At 54.5% G+C, this 20,334-nt stretch overlaps 3 protein-coding genes across 7 annotated transcripts; 2 read left to right on the top strand and 1 right to left on the bottom strand.

Moving 5' to 3' along the window:
• Positions 1 to 1,775: 1,775 nt before the first annotated feature.
• PDIK1L (PDLIM1 interacting kinase 1 like) lies at positions 1,776 to 10,193 on the top strand. Of its 2 annotated transcripts, none has more exons than XM_055704259.1 (3): positions 1,776 to 1,872; positions 2,890 to 4,317; positions 6,946 to 10,193. In XM_055704259.1, the coding sequence occupies exons 2-3, from the start codon at positions 4,033 to 4,035 to the stop codon at positions 7,684 to 7,686; spliced, it is 1,026 nt and encodes a 341-aa protein (XP_055560234.1). In that variant the 5' UTR covers positions 1,776 to 1,872; positions 2,890 to 4,032; the 3' UTR covers positions 7,687 to 10,193. The 2 variants fall into 2 exon arrangements, with proteins under 2 accessions (XP_055560234.1, XP_055560235.1); XM_055704260.1 differs by having other exon boundaries at positions 1,799 to 1,872; positions 4,016 to 4,317.
• Positions 10,194 to 10,340: 147 nt separating this feature from the next.
• On the top strand, positions 10,341 to 18,342 carry FAM110D (family with sequence similarity 110 member D). 4 transcript variants are annotated; one of them, XM_055704256.1, is made up of 3 exons: positions 10,341 to 10,489; positions 11,094 to 15,727; positions 16,737 to 18,342. In XM_055704256.1, the coding sequence occupies exon 3, from the start codon at positions 16,846 to 16,848 to the stop codon at positions 17,881 to 17,883; it is 1,038 nt and encodes a 345-aa protein (XP_055560231.1). In that variant the 5' UTR covers positions 10,341 to 10,489; positions 11,094 to 15,727; positions 16,737 to 16,845; the 3' UTR covers positions 17,884 to 18,342. The 4 variants fall into 4 exon arrangements, with proteins under 4 accessions (XP_055560231.1, XP_055560233.1, XP_055560232.1 ...); XM_055704258.1 differs by having other exon boundaries at positions 10,341 to 12,384; positions 12,862 to 15,727; XM_055704257.1 differs by having other exon boundaries at positions 10,341 to 13,018; positions 13,344 to 15,727.
• A 223-nt stretch (positions 18,343 to 18,565) lies between these two features.
• Positions 18,566 to 20,277, bottom strand: C3H1orf232 (chromosome 3 C1orf232 homolog). Its single transcript, XM_055706199.1, has 4 exons — positions 19,538 to 20,277; positions 19,342 to 19,428; positions 19,156 to 19,253; positions 18,566 to 18,900 (listed from the first exon to the last, which is right to left on the bottom strand). Exons 1-4 carry the CDS (start codon positions 19,622 to 19,624, stop codon positions 18,651 to 18,653), a joined length of 522 nt encoding a protein of 173 aa, XP_055562174.1. The 5' UTR covers positions 19,625 to 20,277; the 3' UTR covers positions 18,566 to 18,650.
• Between the last annotated feature and the right edge of the window lie 57 nt (positions 20,278 to 20,334).

Below are 20,334 nucleotides of genomic sequence, written 5' to 3'. Positions count from 1 at the left end.
CCACAGTGACTGTGGGTGGGGGGGACAGGTGCTGGGGTGCAGGGCTGCAGAAGTAGAGGTGTACGTGGCTGCGAGAGTATGCGGGTGCATGAAGTTCTCCACCAGCAGGTTCCTCTGCAGCCCGTAGACCCCATGACGGTCCAGCAGCACAAATGGGTGCAGGGGTGCAGTGGTATGTGGGTGCATGGGCACAGGGGTGAAAGGGTCCATAGGTGCATGGGTACCCAGGGACCGTAGGCGCATGGGTGCAGAGGTACATGGATGCATAGATGCAGAGGTGCAACGGGTACACAGGTGGATGGGTACAGGGGTGCAAGGCTATACGGGTGCATAGGTGCATGGGTACACAGGGACCATGGGTGCATGAGTTCATGGGTGCATAGTTACATGCGTAAATAAAGCATGTGTGCAGGGGTACATGGGTGCTTGGGTGAAAAAGTCCATGGGTGCATAGGTGCATGGGTACCCAGGAACCACGGGTACATGGGTGCAGAGGTGCAGGGGTACACAGGGATCATGGGTGCGTAGTTACATGGGTAAATGGATGCATGGGTGCAGGAGTACATGGGTGCGCAGGTGCAGGTGGACACAGGCAGACAGGCATGGGGGTGCAGGGGTATGCAGGGACCGTGGGTACACAGAGGCACAAGTCTGTGGGTGCACAGAGCACCCTTCGTGCGGGACAGGGCAGCCCCACGGCTGTTTGGGTGCTCCTTCCGGGCAAGCTCACATGTCGACCCAGTGACTGTGCTGGGACCAGCCAAGCACATCTTGCAAAATTGTCCCCGTTTCGGCACTTGGGGCTCTTCCAGGGAAGAGTGGCACGGCAGCAGGGCTGACCAGGCACGCGGGAGGGCAGCGTGGGGGTCAGCCACCGACCAGTGCTGGGAGGGGGGCACCCAGATGTGGACCCAACCCTACACCCCCGAGCTGGCCCTGCCAGGGACTGGCATTGATTAACTAATTGCTTCTGGGCTTGATTAAGGGGATTCGTGGGAATGGAGGGTTTATAATGCCCTAATCAGCTTTCAGAACCCACAAGGGGCTCGTTGGCCCCTAATTGGCTTGGGGCAGCTTAGGCAGGGCTGGGGGCACTAATCGCCACTGGGCTCCTTCCCAATTAACCTGGCAGCAGCAGGAGAGCAGTTGCTCTGGTGGGGTGGATCTGAACGGCCTCTGCTTGGTCTCCGCCAGGCTCTGAGCAGCGGGTGGCCCTGGCTTCTCCCAGAACGGCCCCGTGGTGGGTGGGCAATGGGTGGAGGAGACAGCGGGGGCCGTGACAGGAGCCCTGCGCCCCCAGCTCCTGTGCACGGGGGGCACCTCCAGCCCCGCAGCCTGCGGAGTAAAAGGGGCAACGGCAGAGAGCAGGGCACAGAGGGGAGGGGACAGCTCAATGCCAGGAGCCGCGTCACTGTCACACAAAGCCAGAGTGCAACCAAAGATGCAAGGGACTGTACTGACTTTTATTTTTTTCTTAATGCAAAGCAATAAATTAATAAATAAAAAGACCAGAATCCCCAGAACAGGAGGGCCGCTGATGCAAAGGGGGGGTGAGCGCAGCGGTGGGGGCGGGGCAGAAGGGGATGCACAGGCCGACGTGCAAAGCACCTTGCACCGCGGGCTGCAGGCGGCGGCGGCGCGCGCGGCCCGCGCAGCGCGGGAACAGCGCGCGCAACTCCCGCGCCCCCCGACGACAGGCGCGGGGGGGGGGGGGGGGGGGGGGGGCGCGCGCTTCCCACGCCCCCCTCGCCGCCCGACCAATCAGGGGGCGCACCGAGGGCGTGTCCCGCGCGGGGCGGGGCGGCGGCGGCGCAGGGCGGGGGCAGCCCTATAATGGCGGTCGGGCGGAGGCGGCGCGGCGGCGGCGCTGAGGTAACGCGGGGCCTGGCCCGGCCCGGCCCGGCCCGGCGGCGGGGAGCGGGGTCGGCGGTTGCCCCCTCCGGTGCGTCACAGTGGGGGCTGCGCCGGGCCCGGGCGGGGCCTGCCCGCTCCAGGTGTGTGGAGGGGCCGGTACCTGCCGGGGCGGGCTCCCCCTCAGGCCGCGCTCCCCCTCAGCTGGCGGGCTGCGGGGCGAGCGGTGCCCCGGTAATTAATGTCCCTCCGGAGTGGGGTCCCCCGGGTGTGGGTGGTGTGACAGCCCTTGCGGAGCCTCCCTGGAGGAGCAGGGTGAAGAGGAGGGGGGTAACTTATTGTATTCCGTCATTATCGCCGCTAACGAGGCGGCCGGGGAGGGCCGTCGCCTCCGCGGCGGGCGCGGGCCTGCAGGAGGGAGCGGGGCCGGCCCAGGCTGTCGGCCTTGCCCCGGCCTGGCCCGCTCCCGGCCCCGCGCCTTGGCCTGCGCCGCCCTGCGCCGGGCAGTGGGCCTCGGTGCGTACCCGAGCCCCCGTGGGGGTGGCGGCGGGCAGGTGGCAGCCCCCAGGCTCGGTAGGGTGGCAGGTCTGGCCCGGTAGCGGCACACGGCTGGGCTGCCGGCGCGGGGGGCCTTTTTCTGTTCATTTTGAACTTGGTGTGATAGTGTTCGAGGAACGCAGGCTTGCCCTCAAGAGTTGTTTGGCTGCTGGGGAGGTGACAGGTCCTGCTCCCCCCTCCTGCCTGGGAGGGGCTGTTGGCTCAGCCGATCTTAATGCTGAGGCCATAACCTTAATCTGTTCCTCACCGTCTTGCTGCAGGTGCAGGCTCAGTGCGGTTGGTGAGCAGAAGCTCATGGTAACTAGTTTCTCGGGCATGTCACATTTCGGTTCAAAGTGTTCCTGTAACTGCATCACAGAACTTTGCTGAAAGGTTATAGTCCACCGTAATATTGCTCTGAGACTGATGATACCTTTTTTCTCTCTCTTTTTCTTTTTTTTTTCTCCTTTTTCCTAAAAAAAAACCCAAACCCTAAACTAGTGGAAATACTTGAAAGCTTCTTACTAATAACAGGCTGTTTAGATGTGGTCCTTATTGCCTGGTTTACTGACATAAAGAGAATTAAATTTGTCACTGGCAGTCTTACAAACTACTTTAGTTCTGATACACTAGCTGTGACTTATTTTTTTTAATTTTGTTTTGTATTTTGTTCAGTTTGACCAGTGATAATTGGCTAGCCAAACTTTTGTTTTTTTCCTGTCTATAGTCAGTGCCCCATTTTTGTTTGGTTGTGTGAAGGTGGTGCTGGTGTGTTTTGGTTTGTGAATCTTGCAGGGAAGTGTTCAGGGAAGGACATAAATCTGTGGCAGTGTTTGGTGGCATTGTTTTTTTTGTGTGTGTGTGTCTTGTTTTACTTATAGAGCAACATCTTAACTTCTGTCCTTGCCCTGTTGAGCAAAAGTGAAAGTTAGATGCTGAGTACAAGCTTCTGCAGTTACAGCCTTTAACGTTTTGTAACTGTATAGGCTCCTCATTCAGAGGAGACTAGGTGAAAAATCGTAGTAACATTTAAAAATACACTGGAAGTGATCCGAAGCATCATCCTATCTTAGTATCAGTAAAAGATTTTCATGATTAAATCGTAACAGCAAAATTTACTTACGCAGTCGCCTCCATAAAAGGCAGTACTAATTAAATCTGTTACTGCCCAACCACAGGCTTCAACTAGAACCTCTTCCCTGCTATCCCAGGCGTGGATGGAGAACATGATACCATACTATTATTCCCACAGATGTTCATGGAAGACACTGAGAGAAAGGAGCAGGAGCATATGCGATAGTCCTGTCTCTGCACAATACAAGTCTAAGTTTGAATTGTTGCCACCTTGAAAAACTGGGCTGTATTTGAAATCTTAATAATCCCACCAAAATGATGTAATTTCACGTTTAATTAGTCCGTGGCAACAGGTACAGGTTTACAGAATAGCTTCTGGAATGTTCTAGCACTCATATGCAGTGTTGCATTCAGTGTAACGCTCGCAGGCACTGCCCTGTTAATTGCAGGGTTTTGGTAGGTCTGGTATTGCTGCACCAAGCCCTATGGGGGAAAATACAGCCCAGTTCTTGCTCATAAGTTTTAGTTCTGTGGGTTTTTCCCCCTTCCCCAGAACCCTTGATCTTGAAGATGGTGAGTAGCCAGCCTAAGTACGATCTAATACGGGAGGTTGGTCGTGGCAGTTATGGTGTGGTGTACGAAGCAGTCGTCAGGAAGACCTCTGCACGGGTCGCGGTGAAAAAGATTCGGTGCCATGCTCCAGAGAACGTGGAACTAGCTCTGCGTGAGTTCTGGGCACTTAGCAGTATCAAGAGCCAACATCCCAACGTCATTCACCTGGAGGAGTGCATCTTGCAGAAAGATGGTATGGTGCAGAAGATGTCCCATGGCTCCAGTTCCTCCCTTTATTTACAGGTACATGAAGCTGAGGTAATGGGGTGGAAGTAATTAACGTGGATGTGTAGCTGGGAGGGAAGGAGGTGGGTAGCTAAGATCACTCTTTTTGGAGGTGTGCTTAGTTAGGAGAGGGTACTGTTTGCATTGCTGACACCCCAAAATTATTATGTATCTTTAAAAGAGCATATCTATTGAACAGTCACCCGTATTTTGTAATTTGAAGCCATGCCACTCAAAAAGGCTGCAGGGTTTTTTTTAATGCAAACCTGCTTTGATAATTTGAGGAAACACCACAGATAGTGGTGCGGGAGGGAGGCACAGGCTGTTGTATTACTTGGGAGAAGCCCTGCTGCAGTGTTAATGAGCAGACAGGTACTAATGTCTTGGGACATAGCTCTGAAGAATTTCTTAGTCTCAGATGTCCTTGGAAGAGGAAGTAACCATCTTGATTTAGGAAGCCAACACTTAAAATTCTTTCAGAAATAATAAGCAATTTGTAGCATGTGGTGAGCTGGTTTTCTTTTTTGAATATAGAACTATTAAGCTTTTCAAAGAGAGATAAAGGTATAGTAAATAAGGGAATAAATGTCGCTCCCCCTGTGTGGCTACTGAGAATGTCCTTTAAGTCTCCTTTAAGTTTGAAGATGCATATTTTTGAAGAATAAGTACCTTTGGAAAGACTTTGAAAGATAATCTGGTTCATTCCCTTGTCAAGATGCTGCCCCAACTACAAATCATCCCCTGGCAGAAATTTGTGTCTCTGGTTTAGAAAGTCAGTAGCCTGCTCAATGTTTATTGTGTCATCCCTAGTCAGCTTTTATCATTTCAGTTTTTATTGTTGTCATTCTTGCATGTCTAATGTAGGACCTTTTGTTAGTGACCGTTTGTCTGACAACCCTTCACAGCTGTCCAGGTCCCATTGTGCTGAGTGCTGTACAAGCCTGAGAAAGGATTCTTGTCTTTATAAACTCTCTGTAGCTTGGTGGTCATTGCTGACCTGCTTTCACGAAGGGATTAGGGTAAAATAATACTGGCCAGCTCGTGGGAGAAATTAGTGCCTTACCTTCTAGTCATTAGTGGATCTGTGAGAGATGGCATCAGACTTGTGGATGGCTGCACAGGGAGGAGCTTAAAAAAAACAGGGTGGAACTGCAAGGTGGGGAAGAGCTTCCAGATCACCTGCAGCGTTGGGTTTTGATGCTAGTGCCTGTTAACAGTGCGACGTGTAGATCTCACCCCTGTTGGGTGCAAGCTCTACAGGTCGTTTTCCTGCTCCAGAGAGCAAGGAGCAAAGGGCAGGGCTGAGCTGACTCTGAAGAGACTGGGATCACTTTATAATTAACAGCATGTGCTAAAATAGGGAAAATTGGATCTCCCTTGGCTTGGCCCTCTCCTCTCCCCACTCCAGGTGATCCTGCATTACAGAGCTGAGCTGGTGCAGCATGCGGGGAGGCTGGCTGGGGAAGGGCTTTGGGGCAGATGCTTAGCTGTGGTCAGCTGAACTAAGTTGGGTGAGAGTCCTCAACTAGCCTGGTGCTGTGGTGCTTTGCTACTGTCACAGCCATGGCAGCGGGTTTTGTTGTCTTAATGCTCTGAACTGAGGTGCAAGTACAGCTTCGGTAAAGCCGTGTGGAGGGCAAAGCTGTGTGTTGGTGCTCACTTGGCAAAGGAGACTCCCTGCTGTCCTGTGATAACGTAATCTCACTGTTATTGACTATAAACCCTAAATAATAGTTTTCTAGTTCTGACATGGATTTACTGTTTTAAGGTGGTCTGGTTTGAGTACTAGTTGTGCTAGCAGTTAGGGAGTGCTATAAATTACTACCAGTTTTGCTCTTGGATGGAAAAGGTCACTTCTTTTAAAGCACTTTAAAATGCGCCTCTAAATATTAGTAGCTACCTTAATTTTTGAAAGCCTGTAGGAGCTACGTTTGGTTTGGTATACATTGGTTTACTACTAACAGAAATAATTGCAAGACTTACCTTCTAGCACATGCTAAGATCCACCTCAGAGGAGCTGAAGAGGCAAATGTGTAGCTGTGTGAACAGGATTAGTAAAACTGATTGCTGGTTCTACTTTGCTTTTTGTGTGCAGCAGCTGTTAGAACTGGCTGCTTGAGCTACTCACTGTTATACTGTAGAAAATAGCTAGTGGATCGTGATGGTGGGAAGGGTGTTACGTGCACGTGTAAAGAATGGAGAACGGGCTTTAAAAATGTATTGTGGTGCCACTTCATCAGCAAAGGGCAAATACAACCCCCTGCGCTGTACGGACTTACTTAATAAGACTGTTTATACATTAAAGTTGTTGGCAAAATGGGTGGGACGCTGACCAGCTGAAACAGATAGGAGTGCAATGGCCTAGTAGTATCTTTCAAAACACTGTTATCTGGGTCTAGCTCTCCTTCTGGGCAGGAGCGTGAACTTGATATGCTTCGCACACAGAAAAATAAGGAGGCTGTCAAATACATTGTGATTATTTTTTTTTTTAACATCGGAAATTTTGCATAAAGTTTTCTTTTCACCAGTTGCAATCTTGCTCTCTGGATTGTTGAGAGAAAGATCCAAACTTCATACATTTTTCCATCGTATCTTTACATTTTTGTGATCATCAGGTGGTTATGACATCTCTTTTCCTTGTTGCAGCTTGTAGAGACCTCATTAAAAGGAGAAATAGTCTTTGACCCCAGAAGTGCTTATTACCTCTGGTTCGTAATGGATTTCTGTGATGGAGGAGACATGAATGAGTATCTGTTGTCCCGAAAGCCAAACCGCAAGACCAACACCAGTTTCATGCTTCAGCTCAGCAGCGCGCTGGCGTTCCTGCACAAAAATCAGATTATTCATCGTGATCTCAAACCTGACAACATTCTGATCTCTCAGAGCAGGATGGATGCTAGTGACTTGGAGCCTACCCTGAAAGTAGCTGATTTTGGGCTGAGTAAAGTATGTTCAGCCTCAGGACAGAATCCTGAGGAACCAGTCAATGTAAATAAGTGTTTTCTATCAACTGCATGTGGGACTGACTTCTATATGGCCCCCGAGGTCTGGGAAGGACACTACACTGCCAAGGCAGACATCTTTGCATTGGGGATTATAATCTGGGCAATGTTGGAAAGAATCACGTTTATAGATACCGAAACAAAGAAAGAACTTCTGGGGAGTTACGTCAAGCAAGGGACAGCGATCGTGCCTGTTGGAGAGGCGCTTCTAGAAAACCCAAAAATGGAACTACTCATTCCCGTAAAGAAAAAATCGATGAATGCTCGAATGAAACAGCTGATCAAGGAAATGCTGGCTGCCAACCCACAGGACAGACCTGATGCTTTTGAACTGGAACTGCGATTAGTCAACATAGCTTTTAAAGACAGCAGCTGGGATACGTGACCTGCCAAGTCCTGTCTCTCTCTCAATCGAGCTGCTTATCACCCAACTGATGGTGCAACTTCATGGCAGTAAAAGAGCCTGAACTCAAACCTGCGGGGTGTAGTTTGTACCGAACGAATCCTTTTTGAGTTTCATGATAGGAATGTTGAGTTGGCCGTTGCGTTACCGATGCATTGATGTGTATAATAGCAGGATGTTGGGGATGATGTTCGTGTGTGTATGCTGGCGGTGGGATGTCTTAAGAGCTGAGACCTGATTTCCAGTGTTAATGTCTTGGAGTATTTCGTACATTCCAGTTTCCTCTGTCAGTATTAGGAACTCTTGTGGGGGGAAAAAAGATTTGCATGCTGGTAGTGCAGATCTTCAGGCTTTGTAGAGTACTTCTGTGTATATATTTATGTATACGAGCGACTGGGAGTGTATGCCACTTTTCTTAAATTATTTGCTATGGGTCTGAATGATTGAGATCTGCTAGAAAACTAGGTGAAGATCGATGAGAAGCATTCCTTCTCCAGGCCTGAATAACTTTATTATTTATTTTTGTTATCTAATGTCAAAGGTAGGGTCCGAGACTTGACTTTGTAGACACACAAAAAAAAATGCAATGCAAGGGGATCAGCAGTTTTTAAAGTGCTGACATGACTGAGCTTGTCACCGAGGGAGTCAAATTATAAATGTATGCAATCAGGTGCTGGCATGTTGGCTAGTTCATTAATCATTCTTTTTTTTGCTTTCTTTGAATAATGCTTTATGAAGTCAGTTAAATCTACAGTTCCACAACATGCGCCTTACTCTTGTATCTGTAATCCAATAGCACCTTGAGGTTTTGTCATAGCAGAGTACTGTGGGCTTAAGTTATGCAAAGGTGGATGAGAGAACGCTGCAGCAGAGAGCGTTATTTTTAGGGTTCTTCAGAACGTGCTGACAGCAGCTTTCCCGTTAACTGAATCTAACTAGTAATAGTGATTGTGGCCTCCTCCTTTCTGGCGCTGCCTCTAACCTGGCAGTGATGAGGAGATAAAGCGGTGTGACTGTCTCTCTCCTAGAGCACACCTGTTCTCAAACATGGAGAATATTCAGTAACCAGTATGTGAAAGGTATTCCTGTGGCAGCCTTGGCTGATTTTTTGGGGCTGGTTTTCCTCCTTTTAAAGAAGTAATATTTCTTTAAAAGCACAGATGGTAGGATGGAAAGCTTTGAAGTAGTTGAAAGGCTGCTTGTCCCCAGCTCTTAGTCCACAGAAGCAGATTGATATGCTAGAGGTTTCACTGAGGCCACCTGACACTGTAGGGCAGACAGAAGCTGCTTTGTAGTAGTGTAACACTTTGTTCTTTTGGGTGCAGGACTATGACCTTTCTTGTGAATTTGACCTTTTGGGGAAAAGTAGTCTCAAAAAATTGCCTTTTAAGCTGCAACAGAGGCCAGCTTTCTTAATAAAATCAATGTTTTATTTCCCCAAATCTTACCTGAAAACTGCTGTATTTCCTTGTATAATTTGCTTCTTAGATACTCTTCCCTCTTAGTGCTGTGACAGCAGTTCTGATTGGTGTTTATTCTGCCCAAGTGTGAATAAACAGCACAAACAAAATACAATTTTATTTTTTTTTGTACTTCCAAAAGCAAAGGATTCTGATTCTACCAAACTTCCGAGGCTTTACAGACTACAGGCAGTTCTTAATTGGTGCTGTTCAGAACTGGTGGCAGTTACCCAGGGGGCCTTAGTCCTTAATTCTTGTTATTTTGCAAAACCTCTCGCTGTCTGTGCCAATGCAGTTTCACAGTACTTGCATTTCAGCGTGGTCATTGGATGAGTCACGTTTTAAGAGGGTATATAATTTTTCCACATTAAACTTGAGAGCTTTTTAAAAATACATTGCAAACTTCCTCCTCTCCTGTGCACTCAAAAATCAGAATTAGCTATGTTATCTTAAAGCATGACTCTACTACAAACTAATACTACTCACCTTTAAGACACTTAGCAAATCATCTGATTACTCTCTGAAGTATTTCAGAGGATGAACACTGAAGGTGCTGCCTGCCTGCAGTACAGAAATGAGTGAACGGCACAGGAAAGTTGGGGTGGTTTTGACTCTCGAAGTGTTTCTTTGCACTGATTGCCACTTTAAAGGGTGGGGGTACCTGAAATCCCTCTCATGGTGCTTACTTTGCCTTGCTGTTGGGTGACACTGTTTCCTTGTTTAACACTTGAATAGTAGTCGTTGAGGTCTGTGTTCTGTTTGATTTTTTGTTGTTGTTGTTGTCTGAGGTCTTTGTTTTTAAAACCTTTTGATAAATCAAGTTGTTGTAGCAGCTACAGAGTTATTCACCAGCGTGACACAAAGTCAAGATACTTTTCAGCACTCAAAAGACTTTTTTTCCAAGTCTTTCTTTAAAAACTGTAAAATATATTTTATGGAGAATTTATAATAAGGAAGATTGTGTAATTTATTAAGTTCATGACACTTTTTGAAATAAAATCTGAATTTTGATGAAGTTTTTGAACTTTATGCAGAGAAATGCTTTTTTTTTTCAGTTAGCGCAATGTCATCTACCTGTGAGCAAAGATCTGGAGAGGTTTATTTGCTGTGCAGGACAGGAGTAAGCCATAGTGCCTCATCACAGTTATACCCGAAGCGATCCTAGGCTTGTAAAAGAGGCTAGGTTGGCTAGTAGCTGTGTTGCTTGTCTTCTGTGAGTAGTGGCAGTGCCAGACTTCCACGGATGTGTAATGTGCTGCTGGAGGACTTGACAGAGCGAGACCAAACTGGATGTGAAAACAGAGCTGGCTCCTGGACTGGTGGAGGTGAGCCATGTCTGTGTGGACCCTGTGGCTGCTGCCGAGCCCTTTAAGAATAAAAAAAGGTGCTCTTCTGGGTGTACCTCATTTTCAAAGAGGGGATTAAAGACTAAAAGCAGCATTCTTGTATCCAGTATGTACTTGAAGTTGTTATTACAAGCAGACTGAATACCACCCTGGGCTGTAAGGAAATCTCTGGCAAGCTCTGCCTACCCCACTACTGGTACTACTGGATTTTTGAGGCTGCAAATAGATGATACTGCTGTCCTGGGCACTGCCACTCCTCTTGCTGTTGCCTTTCCCCACTAATTCCCACGTGTGCTGGAGTAGAATTTTGCCCAAAAAGCTGCCAGCCCTTGTCCTGTGGGTGGGTGCCGTTTGTGAGGGACGGTGGCCTGCTGGTCTGTGTGCCCTGAGAAACTCTTTGAAATAAGAGTGAGGACACACCATTACTTATACGTGATACAAAAGCCTATTAGTCATTTGCATGTCTTAATTAAGTGCCCTGGAACAAAGGGTTGTACAGACTGGGAGTGGCAATAGTACAGGCTGGAAATGCTGTAAGGTGTTTTATCTTTGCCATTTCTTTATCCCCTGCAACAAACCCCAGCCCAGTCATCTCCTGCGTGCCGTGCACTTGCTTCGTCACCTGCGGATTCCTGCGTATCCTGGTGCTGGAAACAGGCAGATTCCCCACCTGGCAGGAGCTGTGTGGTTAAATCAGTAAGTCAATGCAGCTGTTGCAAAGGAGGAAGGGATTGAAATTTAGAATATTTTTTATTAGAGGATAAACACCTTAAAGGAGAAAGGCCACCCCACTTTGATTAGTTGTAAGAGTGGTGATTTTAAACACAGAGACAAGCTAAATTCCCCTCCCCCTGCAAAATGAAGAAAATTAAGCCTACATACTTGAAATACATCTAGTCCATAGGGGAGGGGTGAAAACTGGCAAGGAGATGCCCTGGTGCAGAAGTTAGATGTAACCGAGGCTGCATCTCTGCTCAAATAACCCACCCTCTGCTGTATTTCCCTTCCTGTGCAGGATGCTGAGGCCTGGGGCTCCAGTTTGCCCGAGCTGTTGCCTCGGGCAGGGCTTGGTTTGGCGATCCTCGCTGGGCTGGGGAACTAGTCTTGTTTGGATTTTCACTTTGTGTTGGTTTAAACAGTTTTTCCTTCGCCGCAGCCCCTGCGCGAACTGCAGCGTAATGGCAGATGTTGCTTTGTGGTTGAGATAAAGTCCTGTCGTGGGGAGCCTGAGCCGCCTGCCTGCCCGCCCCTTGGAAGGGTGCCCTCGCTTCAGAGAAACGGCTTGTGGTGGTTTTTTTCCACCCTGCTGCGTGGTGGGTGGCTGCACAGATACGCTCAGGTGGCCTTTGGACCACGGGCAGCGTGACGGGCTGGCTTTTTGTGTTGCTTTTCCCTTTCCTCCACCGATGTCCCACAGATTTTCTATGGGGTATCGATCGTTAAAGTGCTTTTTATTGTTAGCTGGTGGTTTGTGTGGTGAGCACAAGGAGTCCTGGTTAGGAGTGTTTAAACACAAACTCTGTTTAATGGACACTGCTGAGCACTGACTGTTTCGTTTCCCTTTCGGTCATGGGAGCTGCAGAGCTGTTTATGCAATGTGCAGTTTCTCTTTTTAAGTGCCATGAAGGAAGAGGGGTGTATCTGAAATGCCACAAACGGTCCAGAGTATTTGCGCTCTTTGGGGAGAGGTGGAAATACAAGACTGAGCTGCTGTGGATCTCTGTTCACTCGCTCTGTAAGCGCTTTTGGGGAGTCTGAGGCCGCACGCTCTTAGAAGCTTGGGTGACCTGAAGGATGAGCCAGCAGCACCACTGCATCGCTGTGAAAGGAGCCGCAGCCCAGGCCACCTTCTTCTTAAATCCCTTTGTTCCCAGGTGAATTTCCCGATAATTTGGGTGCCTGAAGCAGGCAGGAATTGTGTAAAGGGCTGCAGTTTGTACGGAGCAGCCAGGGCCAGAGCAGGGGCCCGGGCTGAGCTGTGGGGCTGAGCTGGCAGGAGCTGTGGCCGCTCTCCTTGGGGCACCCCCGCGTGCCCAGCTTCCATCCCGCACTCCACCAGCTGAAGTGTGCTGGAGGACACAGCTGACGTGCTTTCTTTCTGCTGAAGAGAGCAAAGGGAGAACTGCTGCCACAATTGCCATTGCTCAGAGGCCTCTTCAATCTCTAGGGTTTGAGGTAAAAACAGATGCAACCTAAAAACCTTTGTGGGTGCCTTGTAGCAGGTGGGTTCAGCCCAGATGCTCATCTCTGACCCCAGGGAGGCTTCCTTCAGTGCTGGCAGCTCCTTCCATCTCTTGCTGTCTTTCCTGTCTGTCTCCATGGTCCCAGTACTGACCTATTTTGCTTTGCAGACACCAGGCAGCCAGCAGAAGCCTGTCATCACCCTCTGTGGGTTTTGAAGCCACGTTGAGGGTATGAATATCCACAGGAGCCTTGGTGTCTTCTCCTGGGCCCAGCTGCTGTCTAGTTCCTTCTTGCACAGACTTGTGGATGGCTGCCTTAGATTAGGTGGTAGTTTCAGATTTATTCATGCCCATTTGAGCCCTTGATATTTTTAAACTTGTATAGCCAGCCTTCCCCTCCCCTCTCCTGAAGGAAGGCACCTGCACCCTGGGCCTTCTCTGGCTTGCAGCCACCCAGCTCCTGTGGGCTGCTCTTCAAGTGGTGGCATTTGCATGGACCTCTCCACCAGAAGGGGCTTTTGTGGGCTGTAAAAAGTAAACCAGCAAGTAGAGACAGATGGCTGTCTTATCAGGTGCTGCAGTTCTGTCTGCACCTGGTTATGGTGGAGTTAAGGTGTTTTGGTTTTTTTTTTTTTCCTTTCTTTTTAAAGGAGAAATGCATCTGGAAAGGATGACTGGCTTCAGCTCTCCTGCTGCCTGTGGGCATGGCAGCTTCTGGCTTCCCCTGCCTATTTGCCTGGATCCATCGGAGTAGCACTGGGAGCCCTGTGCTGGCCGTGCTGCTCTGCTGCTGCTCCTCAGGCCTGGTCTGTGGGTTGTGACACGGGGACATCATTAGCAGGGCTGAGAGGGCTCTGTCGCGAGCTGGGAGGGAGCAGGGCTGTTTAATTAGGAGCTAGGCATGCTCTGACCAATGGTGTTGGAAGGAGGAGGATCTGTGCTCTGGGACTTGTAACCTTCAAGGACTTTCCCAGACTTTTCTCACCTACTACAGGGGCTGGAAGTTTCCATACTGGCCCCAGCTGTGGCTGGGTTTTCCCCGGGGTTGCTTTGCTTGCCTGGCACTGTGCTTGCTCGCTGGTGAGCTGGGGGGGAAGCAGAGCCCCGCTGAGGAGCCGAGCATGCCCTGTGAGAGCTCTGAGGAACCTGAAATAAAACCAAGGGACTCTGAGCATCCATGTGACTAAGAAAAGCCACCTGGTGCATTCACAAGGGGCTGATTAATTGGGTAAATCCCTTCCTAGAAGCTGAAGTGACAAAACCCCCATCTCCTCCCTGGGGGATGCTGATGCCAGGAAGGACCCCTCAAATCATTCCTTTTTCTATCCTGAAGGGAATCTGTCTTGTCCAAATAAAACTGTTGAACAGCAAGGGGCTGGCAGGTGCTCCGAGGAGGAGCTGGAGCGGAGCGCAGTTGCTCTGGAACAGAGGCAGGTATTTGGTAGGAGCATCCCATGGGAACTGCCTGCATCTGCCAGAGAAAGGTGAATCCAAGGCTGCTGTTACTCACTTGTGGTTTTACGGGAATCGCTGCCGGGATTCCAGCTTGGAAAATAAAACCTGTCCTAATAAACAGTGATTCATGTTGCCTGGAGTTAAAAATAAGGTCCTGTCAGCTGCCCCTCTCCCACGTGGGAGCGTAGGCGCTCTCATCCCAGGGCTGCCACAGCTTCTTCCATGACTTGGCCCCATCCTTTTCCCTTCCCCTTCCATCTTGGTTTTTCACTGGGTGGTGGTGGGTTTGTTTTTTTTTTTGGGGGGGGGTGTTTGAATGCCTGCATAGCTCAGACAAGCTCTGGCCGCTCTCATCCTGCTCAGCCTCCATTTTAGTGTCTGTTTTTGTCAGCGCAGGAGTCCCAGCCCCTTCCTGGCACCGGTGCTGTCGCCCAGGGAGGTGCTGGACACGGAGCCAGCCCCGGTTCCCGGCACCGCTCCCGAGCAGCAGCGCTGCAGGAAGGAACTGGGGCGGGGGCCAGCAGTGCTGGGGGCCAGGTTCCCCCCTCCTCCGGGGACAGAGCACCCCGGCCTGCGTGTCCCAGGCCGAATGCTGTGACTTTGTCCCTGCTGGGGCTTCCTGAGTCCCTGCAAGCAGCCTGGGCTGGGCTGTGCCCCAGCTCTTCATCCATGCTGGGTGCCAGAGAGATGGGGGGAGCTGGGGGGTCCCTAGGGAGCACTGGGGGCTTTCTGTGACCCCGCTCCAAGGGGCTGGCAGCCCAGCTCGGGGTGCAGCATATCTTTTCCCTGCTGGCTGCTGCAATGCCACGTTTGCAGTCCCCTGGGCAGGTGCTGGGGGGCTCGGGGTGGGGGGTGGGGGGTCCCCCTGTGGGAGCACTCAGCCCTCGGGAAGGGGAGAGGGCAGTGATAAAAATAACGCCTGGGCTGGCTCCAGCCCCTTGTGGTGGCTTCCTGCGATTTACAGCCCTTCCCGGGGGGAAGAAGCAGGAACAGGCCCAGTGCGGGGCTGGCTTTGACCCTTTCGCCACCAGCAGGGAAGGTGCCAGAAGGACCCTTCCTCCCTCATCCCTTGCCAGCTGGGGCAGGATCCTGGGGAAGGGGATCGTGGTGGGCTCCTGCTCCTGAGCTGCACCCAGTGTCTCAGGGTGGACACAGAAGGAGAAGCTGCTAGAGTGAGCATGGTTTCCCTGTCCCATTCCTGATGCCTCCTGTGCTGGGGGGACAGAGAGACTCAGTCCTGTGTGGGAAGAGGCAGAGATCTCTGCTGCGGATCCCGAAATCAGGCTCCCCTAAGGAGGTGGTGGGAGGAGAAGAGCGGGCAGGATGCTGGCTGGGCAGGAGCAGGACTCCAGGGTGTGAAGGCTGGGGCACGGGGGGCATGCTGGCGGGGTGGGCTCCTGCTGATGGGGCTGGGCTGGCAGGGGTTAATGGGGTGGCTCTTCCTCATCCTCTATAAGAGGCTCCTGCCGGCTCTGGGCTCAGTTTGCTGCCAGCAACCAGAGGGGCAGAGGCTGAGTGAGACAGAGCATCCCTACATCCCATCCCTGTATCCCATCCCTGCATCCCTGTGAGGGCTCAGGTGAGTGTGAGCATCCTCTGCCTGCTGAGCCGCGGCTGGGCACAGGTCCTGGCAGCGGGGCTGGGCTGGGGACCCTGCAGGTGCGCTCGCACGAGCAGTTGCACACTGGATCTGCCGGGGCAAAGCCGGTGGGTGACGGGACCACGTGCTTGGGACACCTTCCCTCGAGCCGCGCCGGAGCTCTGCCTGGACTGGGGGAAGCAGGGAGCTCATCCCTTGGGAGCACAGGAGCAGACAAACCACGTGCCTCAGTTTCCCCATCTGTGCACCAGGGGTGGGTGCGGTGTCACGGCCCGTGGGGGTGTGTGGGCAGAGGGCTCCTGGGCTGTTCACTTTCTAGTGAGCCTTGCTCTGGCTGGTCCCCGCTGTCACCCGGGGAGGCTGCGGGGCTGGCTCAGCCGCTGGCTTTTTGTGGCTATTCAGGCCTTTTTGCTCAGCAAAACCATCTGCTTTGGGCATTTACAGCCCCCAGCTCAGGCTCCAGGCCCCCTTCCCCCAGCACCCACCTCCACCACCAGATTCACAGCCAAGACCCACAGCGATGCTCGGGTACAGCTGAGCAAGAGCCGTGGCAGCCCAGGGCTGATAAAAGCCCCCCCGCATCGAGCAGGAGAGGTACCTTCCCTCCAGGGAAGCCCGGCTGCAGGAAGCATGGCACGGAGACCCCCAGACATCCCCCAGCCCCTGCCCTGCTGCCCCCGGCCGGGGCAGCTCGCCAGCTCTCCCGAGCACGGGCTTTGTTCTGCTGGCCCTGCACTCGGGAAGATAAGGTGGCCGGCTCCGGTATTTTTTCCTGTTGGAAGCCGCTCCTGGGATGCGGGTGAAGCCGGCGGATGCTCGGCGCTTCTCTCTTCCTGCCCGTGGATTGTTCCTGCCTGGGCTGCCAGGGCTCGCTGCCGGCTGCCTGCCTGCTTGGGATCGCGGGGACCCCCGGCTCTGCTTCACCCCCCATCCTCCTCCTGCCACTGCTGCACCCTCGGTGCTGACCCCGGCTCCTCTCTCCTCCCAGGGACGAATCCAGGAGCTTCGGGAGCCTCCCCAGCCGCAGCACAGAACCCCCCCCAGCCGCTCAGCGGGGACCAGAGCGCCCAGGCGTGCCATTTCGGGGCTGGGGGGTGATGGTGCCCCTGGGCAGTCCCCCTCTTGCCATCTGCACCTCCAGCAACCTGCGCCTTGTGGCCCCCAGCCACGGCTCCCCCCTGGCCTGGCTGAACCGTGGCCCTGAGTGCCCGCGGGAGCCGGGGGGCGGCGGGGGCCGCACACCCAGTGCCGTGGAGCGGCTGGAGGCTGACAAAGCCAAATACGTCAAATCCCAACAAGTTATCAACAGCCGGCAGGAGCCGGCGCTGCGGGGCAGCTCGCCCCGGCTCTCCCCGCGTGGCCGGCGCCTCCTCGCCTACCAGCAGTGTAACGAGCTGTGCCAGGGCTCAGAGCTGAGCCGGGAGGGTCCCAGGAAGCTGCCGTGCCCCCAGTCCCCCGTGGCACGCCGGGCCGGTGGCAGGCGCCTGCTGAGGCCCGACTCCCTCATCATCTACCGGCAGAAACGGGATTGCCCAGGCACGGACAAGGAGAATGCCAAGGGCTCCGGGCTGGTGCGACGCCTCTTCCAGGGACCCCTCAGAGACAAGCCCTCCAGCTCTCCCCCAGCCAAGGGGCTGGGCGAGGGGCCACCAGCCCCCCAGAACCATGAGACCCCCATGCTGTGGGTGCCTGCGGAGAAGGAGAAGGCGAGGACGCCGAGTGCCGGCAGTGACGGTGGCGGTGGTGGCATCTTCCCTCTGCCAGGCAGCCCCATGGCGCAGCCCCCCCAGCCCCCCGGCAAGCCGGCGCTGGCTCTGCGCATCTCCCTGCCACTCTCAGAGCAGGAGCGGTTCTTCAATTACTGCGGGCTGGACCGGGCGCTGGTAGAGCTGCTGGGCCAGGAGCGGTTCGGGCCGGCGGGCTGGGATAACGCCTCGGCTCGGCCCCCCGGCTCCTGTGAGTCGGAGCCTGGGCAGGCCTCGGGGGGCAGCGAGGGGGATGCGGGGCCGGGCGAGGAGGAGCCAGACAGCCGGCTGGGCTCTGCCGTCTCGGTGGTGGAGCGCAACGCCCGTGTCATCAAGTGGCTCTACGGCTGCCAGAGAGCCTGGGCAGCTGCCAAGGAGTCCACCGTCTGAGCAAAGACAGCCTGGCGGGGGATGAAGCCGCCCGTGTAGCTCCCACTGGCTGGATGTGGCCCCTCGCCCTCGCAGGAGGTGGTCGACAGGCTGGTGGCATTCACAGTCCTGGTGCTATGGGGCTGCTGCTGGCTGGGAGGGCCACCAGGTCTACCCCAGAGCCAGGGCGGGGGCACCTGAGGAAGGGGCTCCCCAGGGTGTGTCACCCCTTGCCCCCAGGGCTGGCAGGCTGCTGCCCCAGTTCTGTGACCCGTCTTCATCCTCCCTGTCTCCAGCCCAGGGTGGTGGGATGGGCCTGCAGCCCCTATCAGCTGCAGGCTAGGGGGAGTAGGGGCAAAGCCTGAGCCCCCCACCCCCATTGCGGACAGTGCCCACCCCACAGCCCCCTCCTCCCTAGAAAAGGGGCTGCTGGGGTCAGAGCAGTGCTCAATAAACCTGGTTTTGTTGGTTTTTTTCTAACCTGGCAGCATGCGTGGTTTGTGTGGGCAGAGCCCAGGGTGGGCAAGAGGATACTTCGAGGCCGGGGGTGGCAGCTCCCCATCCCCACCATGGGGGCTGCACTGCTCCAGGGGCGCTGGGCTGCTGGGGGGAGGGTGAGGGCAAAAAAGCACCAGGCAGGGCTTGGGGAAAAGGGGCACCTCGGGGTCTTTAGTGCAGACACGTAGCCAAACCCCCCCATGGAGCTCTCAGCTGTGGGCAGGGGGCTGCCCACCAGCAGTAGGGGGGGGCACTCACACTGCTGGAGAGTCTGGCCAGCACATTCTCCTCTAGTTGCCCTTGGGGGCATTTTTATTCCGGATTTCGGCCAGTTTGCTGGCCAGGAAGCCCCAGTGGAAGGCCCCTTCCTCTGGCTCCCGTAGGTCGCTGCCATCGTCACCCGGCGGCTCCCCAGGGCTCTCGCCCGGCTCCAGGGGGGGCGCCTCCTTGTCCGGCCCTGACGCCTGCTGCCACTTGGTAGCAAAGAGATCCCAAAAGCTGGGCGCGTTCTCAGACGGGGGCGGCTCGGCGGCCAGCGGGCTGGGGAGAGAGGGGGGACAAGGACATTGGTGTGGGTACCCTTCTTGCCAAGTCCACAGTGACCAGGACTGGGACAGCCCCCAAGACCCACCTCGTCCCCCCTCCATGCTGGCTCTCCTCCTGCTGCACCCCCAGCCCCATGGGTGTAGGCAAGGGAAAGGGATACAGGTGACAGGACAGGGGGGTGTGGGGGCTCAGCAGCTCCCAGGGGCTTGGTCTGGGCTTTGGGGGGTTCCCCACCAATCTGCAACTTACTGGTCTGCGCAGGGCTCCGGGCTGAGCAGCTGGTGCTCGTCCTCACGGGTGAAGAGGGACGAAAGCGTCCGCCAGCCCCGGGCACCCACCCCCTGCACCTGCAGGGGAGGCAGCACCAGGCTCACTGGGGACCTCCAGGTCCCAGCAGGCCCCCCCCGTCCCCACTTCCCCCAGCCCCATCCTCACCTTCCTTGCCAGCTGGGACATGGGACTGGGTCCCTCCTCCATCAGCGCTGGGGGCTCAGCTGTCTCCATCAGCTCAGGGGGGTCTCCCTGCAATGAAGCCCCCAGGTGAGGGCAGGGTGCAGGCGGGGAGGGGAGCAGGGAGGTTGGTCACCCTGCTTCAGGGGGACCCAGGCTTGGTGGTGACCCCCCACCTTACCTCTTCCTGCAGCGCCCCATCCGCCCGTGCCCCCCCCAGGGTCTGCAGCACTTTGGTCTTGTAGAGTCGCCAGAAGCCCTGGGCCATGGTGAGGGGCTCAGCGGGGCCTGGAGCCGGTGGGTGCCGTGGGGAGCAGGAGGGGTGGGGGGCTGGGTGCCCCCGTGCCGCCCTGGCGATCCGGTGGCTTCATTAAAGTTTCAGGGGCCACTTCCAATGCACAAAGGGGAACCTGAGCCCGGCCTGAGCCGGGGGCAGCGCAGGGACAGCGGCTCTGGTCACCCCCAACACCCCCCTCTGTCTCCCTACCCCAGCCCCCCAGTGCCCTTGGCCCACAGGGGACCCCCAGGGCTGGGGCCACCCCAAGCCCAGAGTGCAGAGCAGGCGCTGGGGCTCGGGGCCCCCCCCGCCGTGGCTCCCCATCTATAATTAATCACCCGGGGTGGAGGAAACACGATCGGTGCCGGGACACGCTGCGCTGAGCCCTGCCCAACTCATCACAGCAGTGACCGGGGCAGCACAGGTGCCTGTCACCCCCTGCCCGACGCCAGGCCCTGTGCCCCATGCGGGGACAGCTTGGGGACGGCTGCCACCGGGTGCTGGGGGCTCTTGGGGACGGGCCTTGGCCCCCCTGCCCGCCCCGGGGTCGTTCCCGGGGTCTGCGCACGGCGGTAGCGCAGACACATGCCGCTGAGGGCGTGGCCTGTTGGCCCATGGGCGTGGCCCCCCGTGTTATGGGCGTGGCTTCACGACTCGTGGGCGTGGCATCAGACCCGGTGTCCGCACTGCGCCTCACGGAG

This window comes from Falco cherrug, chromosome 3 (assembly GCF_023634085.1).
Source record: "Falco cherrug isolate bFalChe1 chromosome 3, bFalChe1.pri, whole genome shotgun sequence".
NCBI lineage: Eukaryota > Metazoa > Chordata > Aves > Falconiformes > Falconidae > Falco > Falco cherrug.
Note: the sequence above shows the minus strand (reverse complement) of the source record. Positions and strands in the feature narration are given on the sequence as shown.

Coding starts and splice junctions, on each gene's coding strand:
- C3H1orf232 (XM_055706199.1), bottom strand. CDS start 19,624: ATGGCCCAGGGCTTCTGGCGACTCTACAAGACCAAAGTGCTGCAGACC. Junction 19,429..19,537: donor ATGGGGCGCTGCAGGAAGAG/GTAAGGTGGGGG, acceptor GCTTCATTGCAG/GGAGACCCCCCTGAGCTGAT. Junction 19,254..19,341: donor TGTCCCAGCTGGCAAGGAAG/GTGAGGATGGGG, acceptor CCTCCCCTGCAG/GTGCAGGGGGTGGGTGCCCG.
- FAM110D (XM_055704256.1), top strand. CDS start 16,846: ATGGTGCCCCTGGGCAGTCCCCCTCTTGCCATCTGCACCTCCAGCAAC.
- PDIK1L (XM_055704259.1), top strand. CDS start 4,033: ATGGTGAGTAGCCAGCCTAAGTACGATCTAATACGGGAGGTTGGTCGT. Junction 4,318..6,945: donor GTTCCTCCCTTTATTTACAG/GTACATGAAGCT, acceptor TCCTTGTTGCAG/CTTGTAGAGACCTCATTAAA.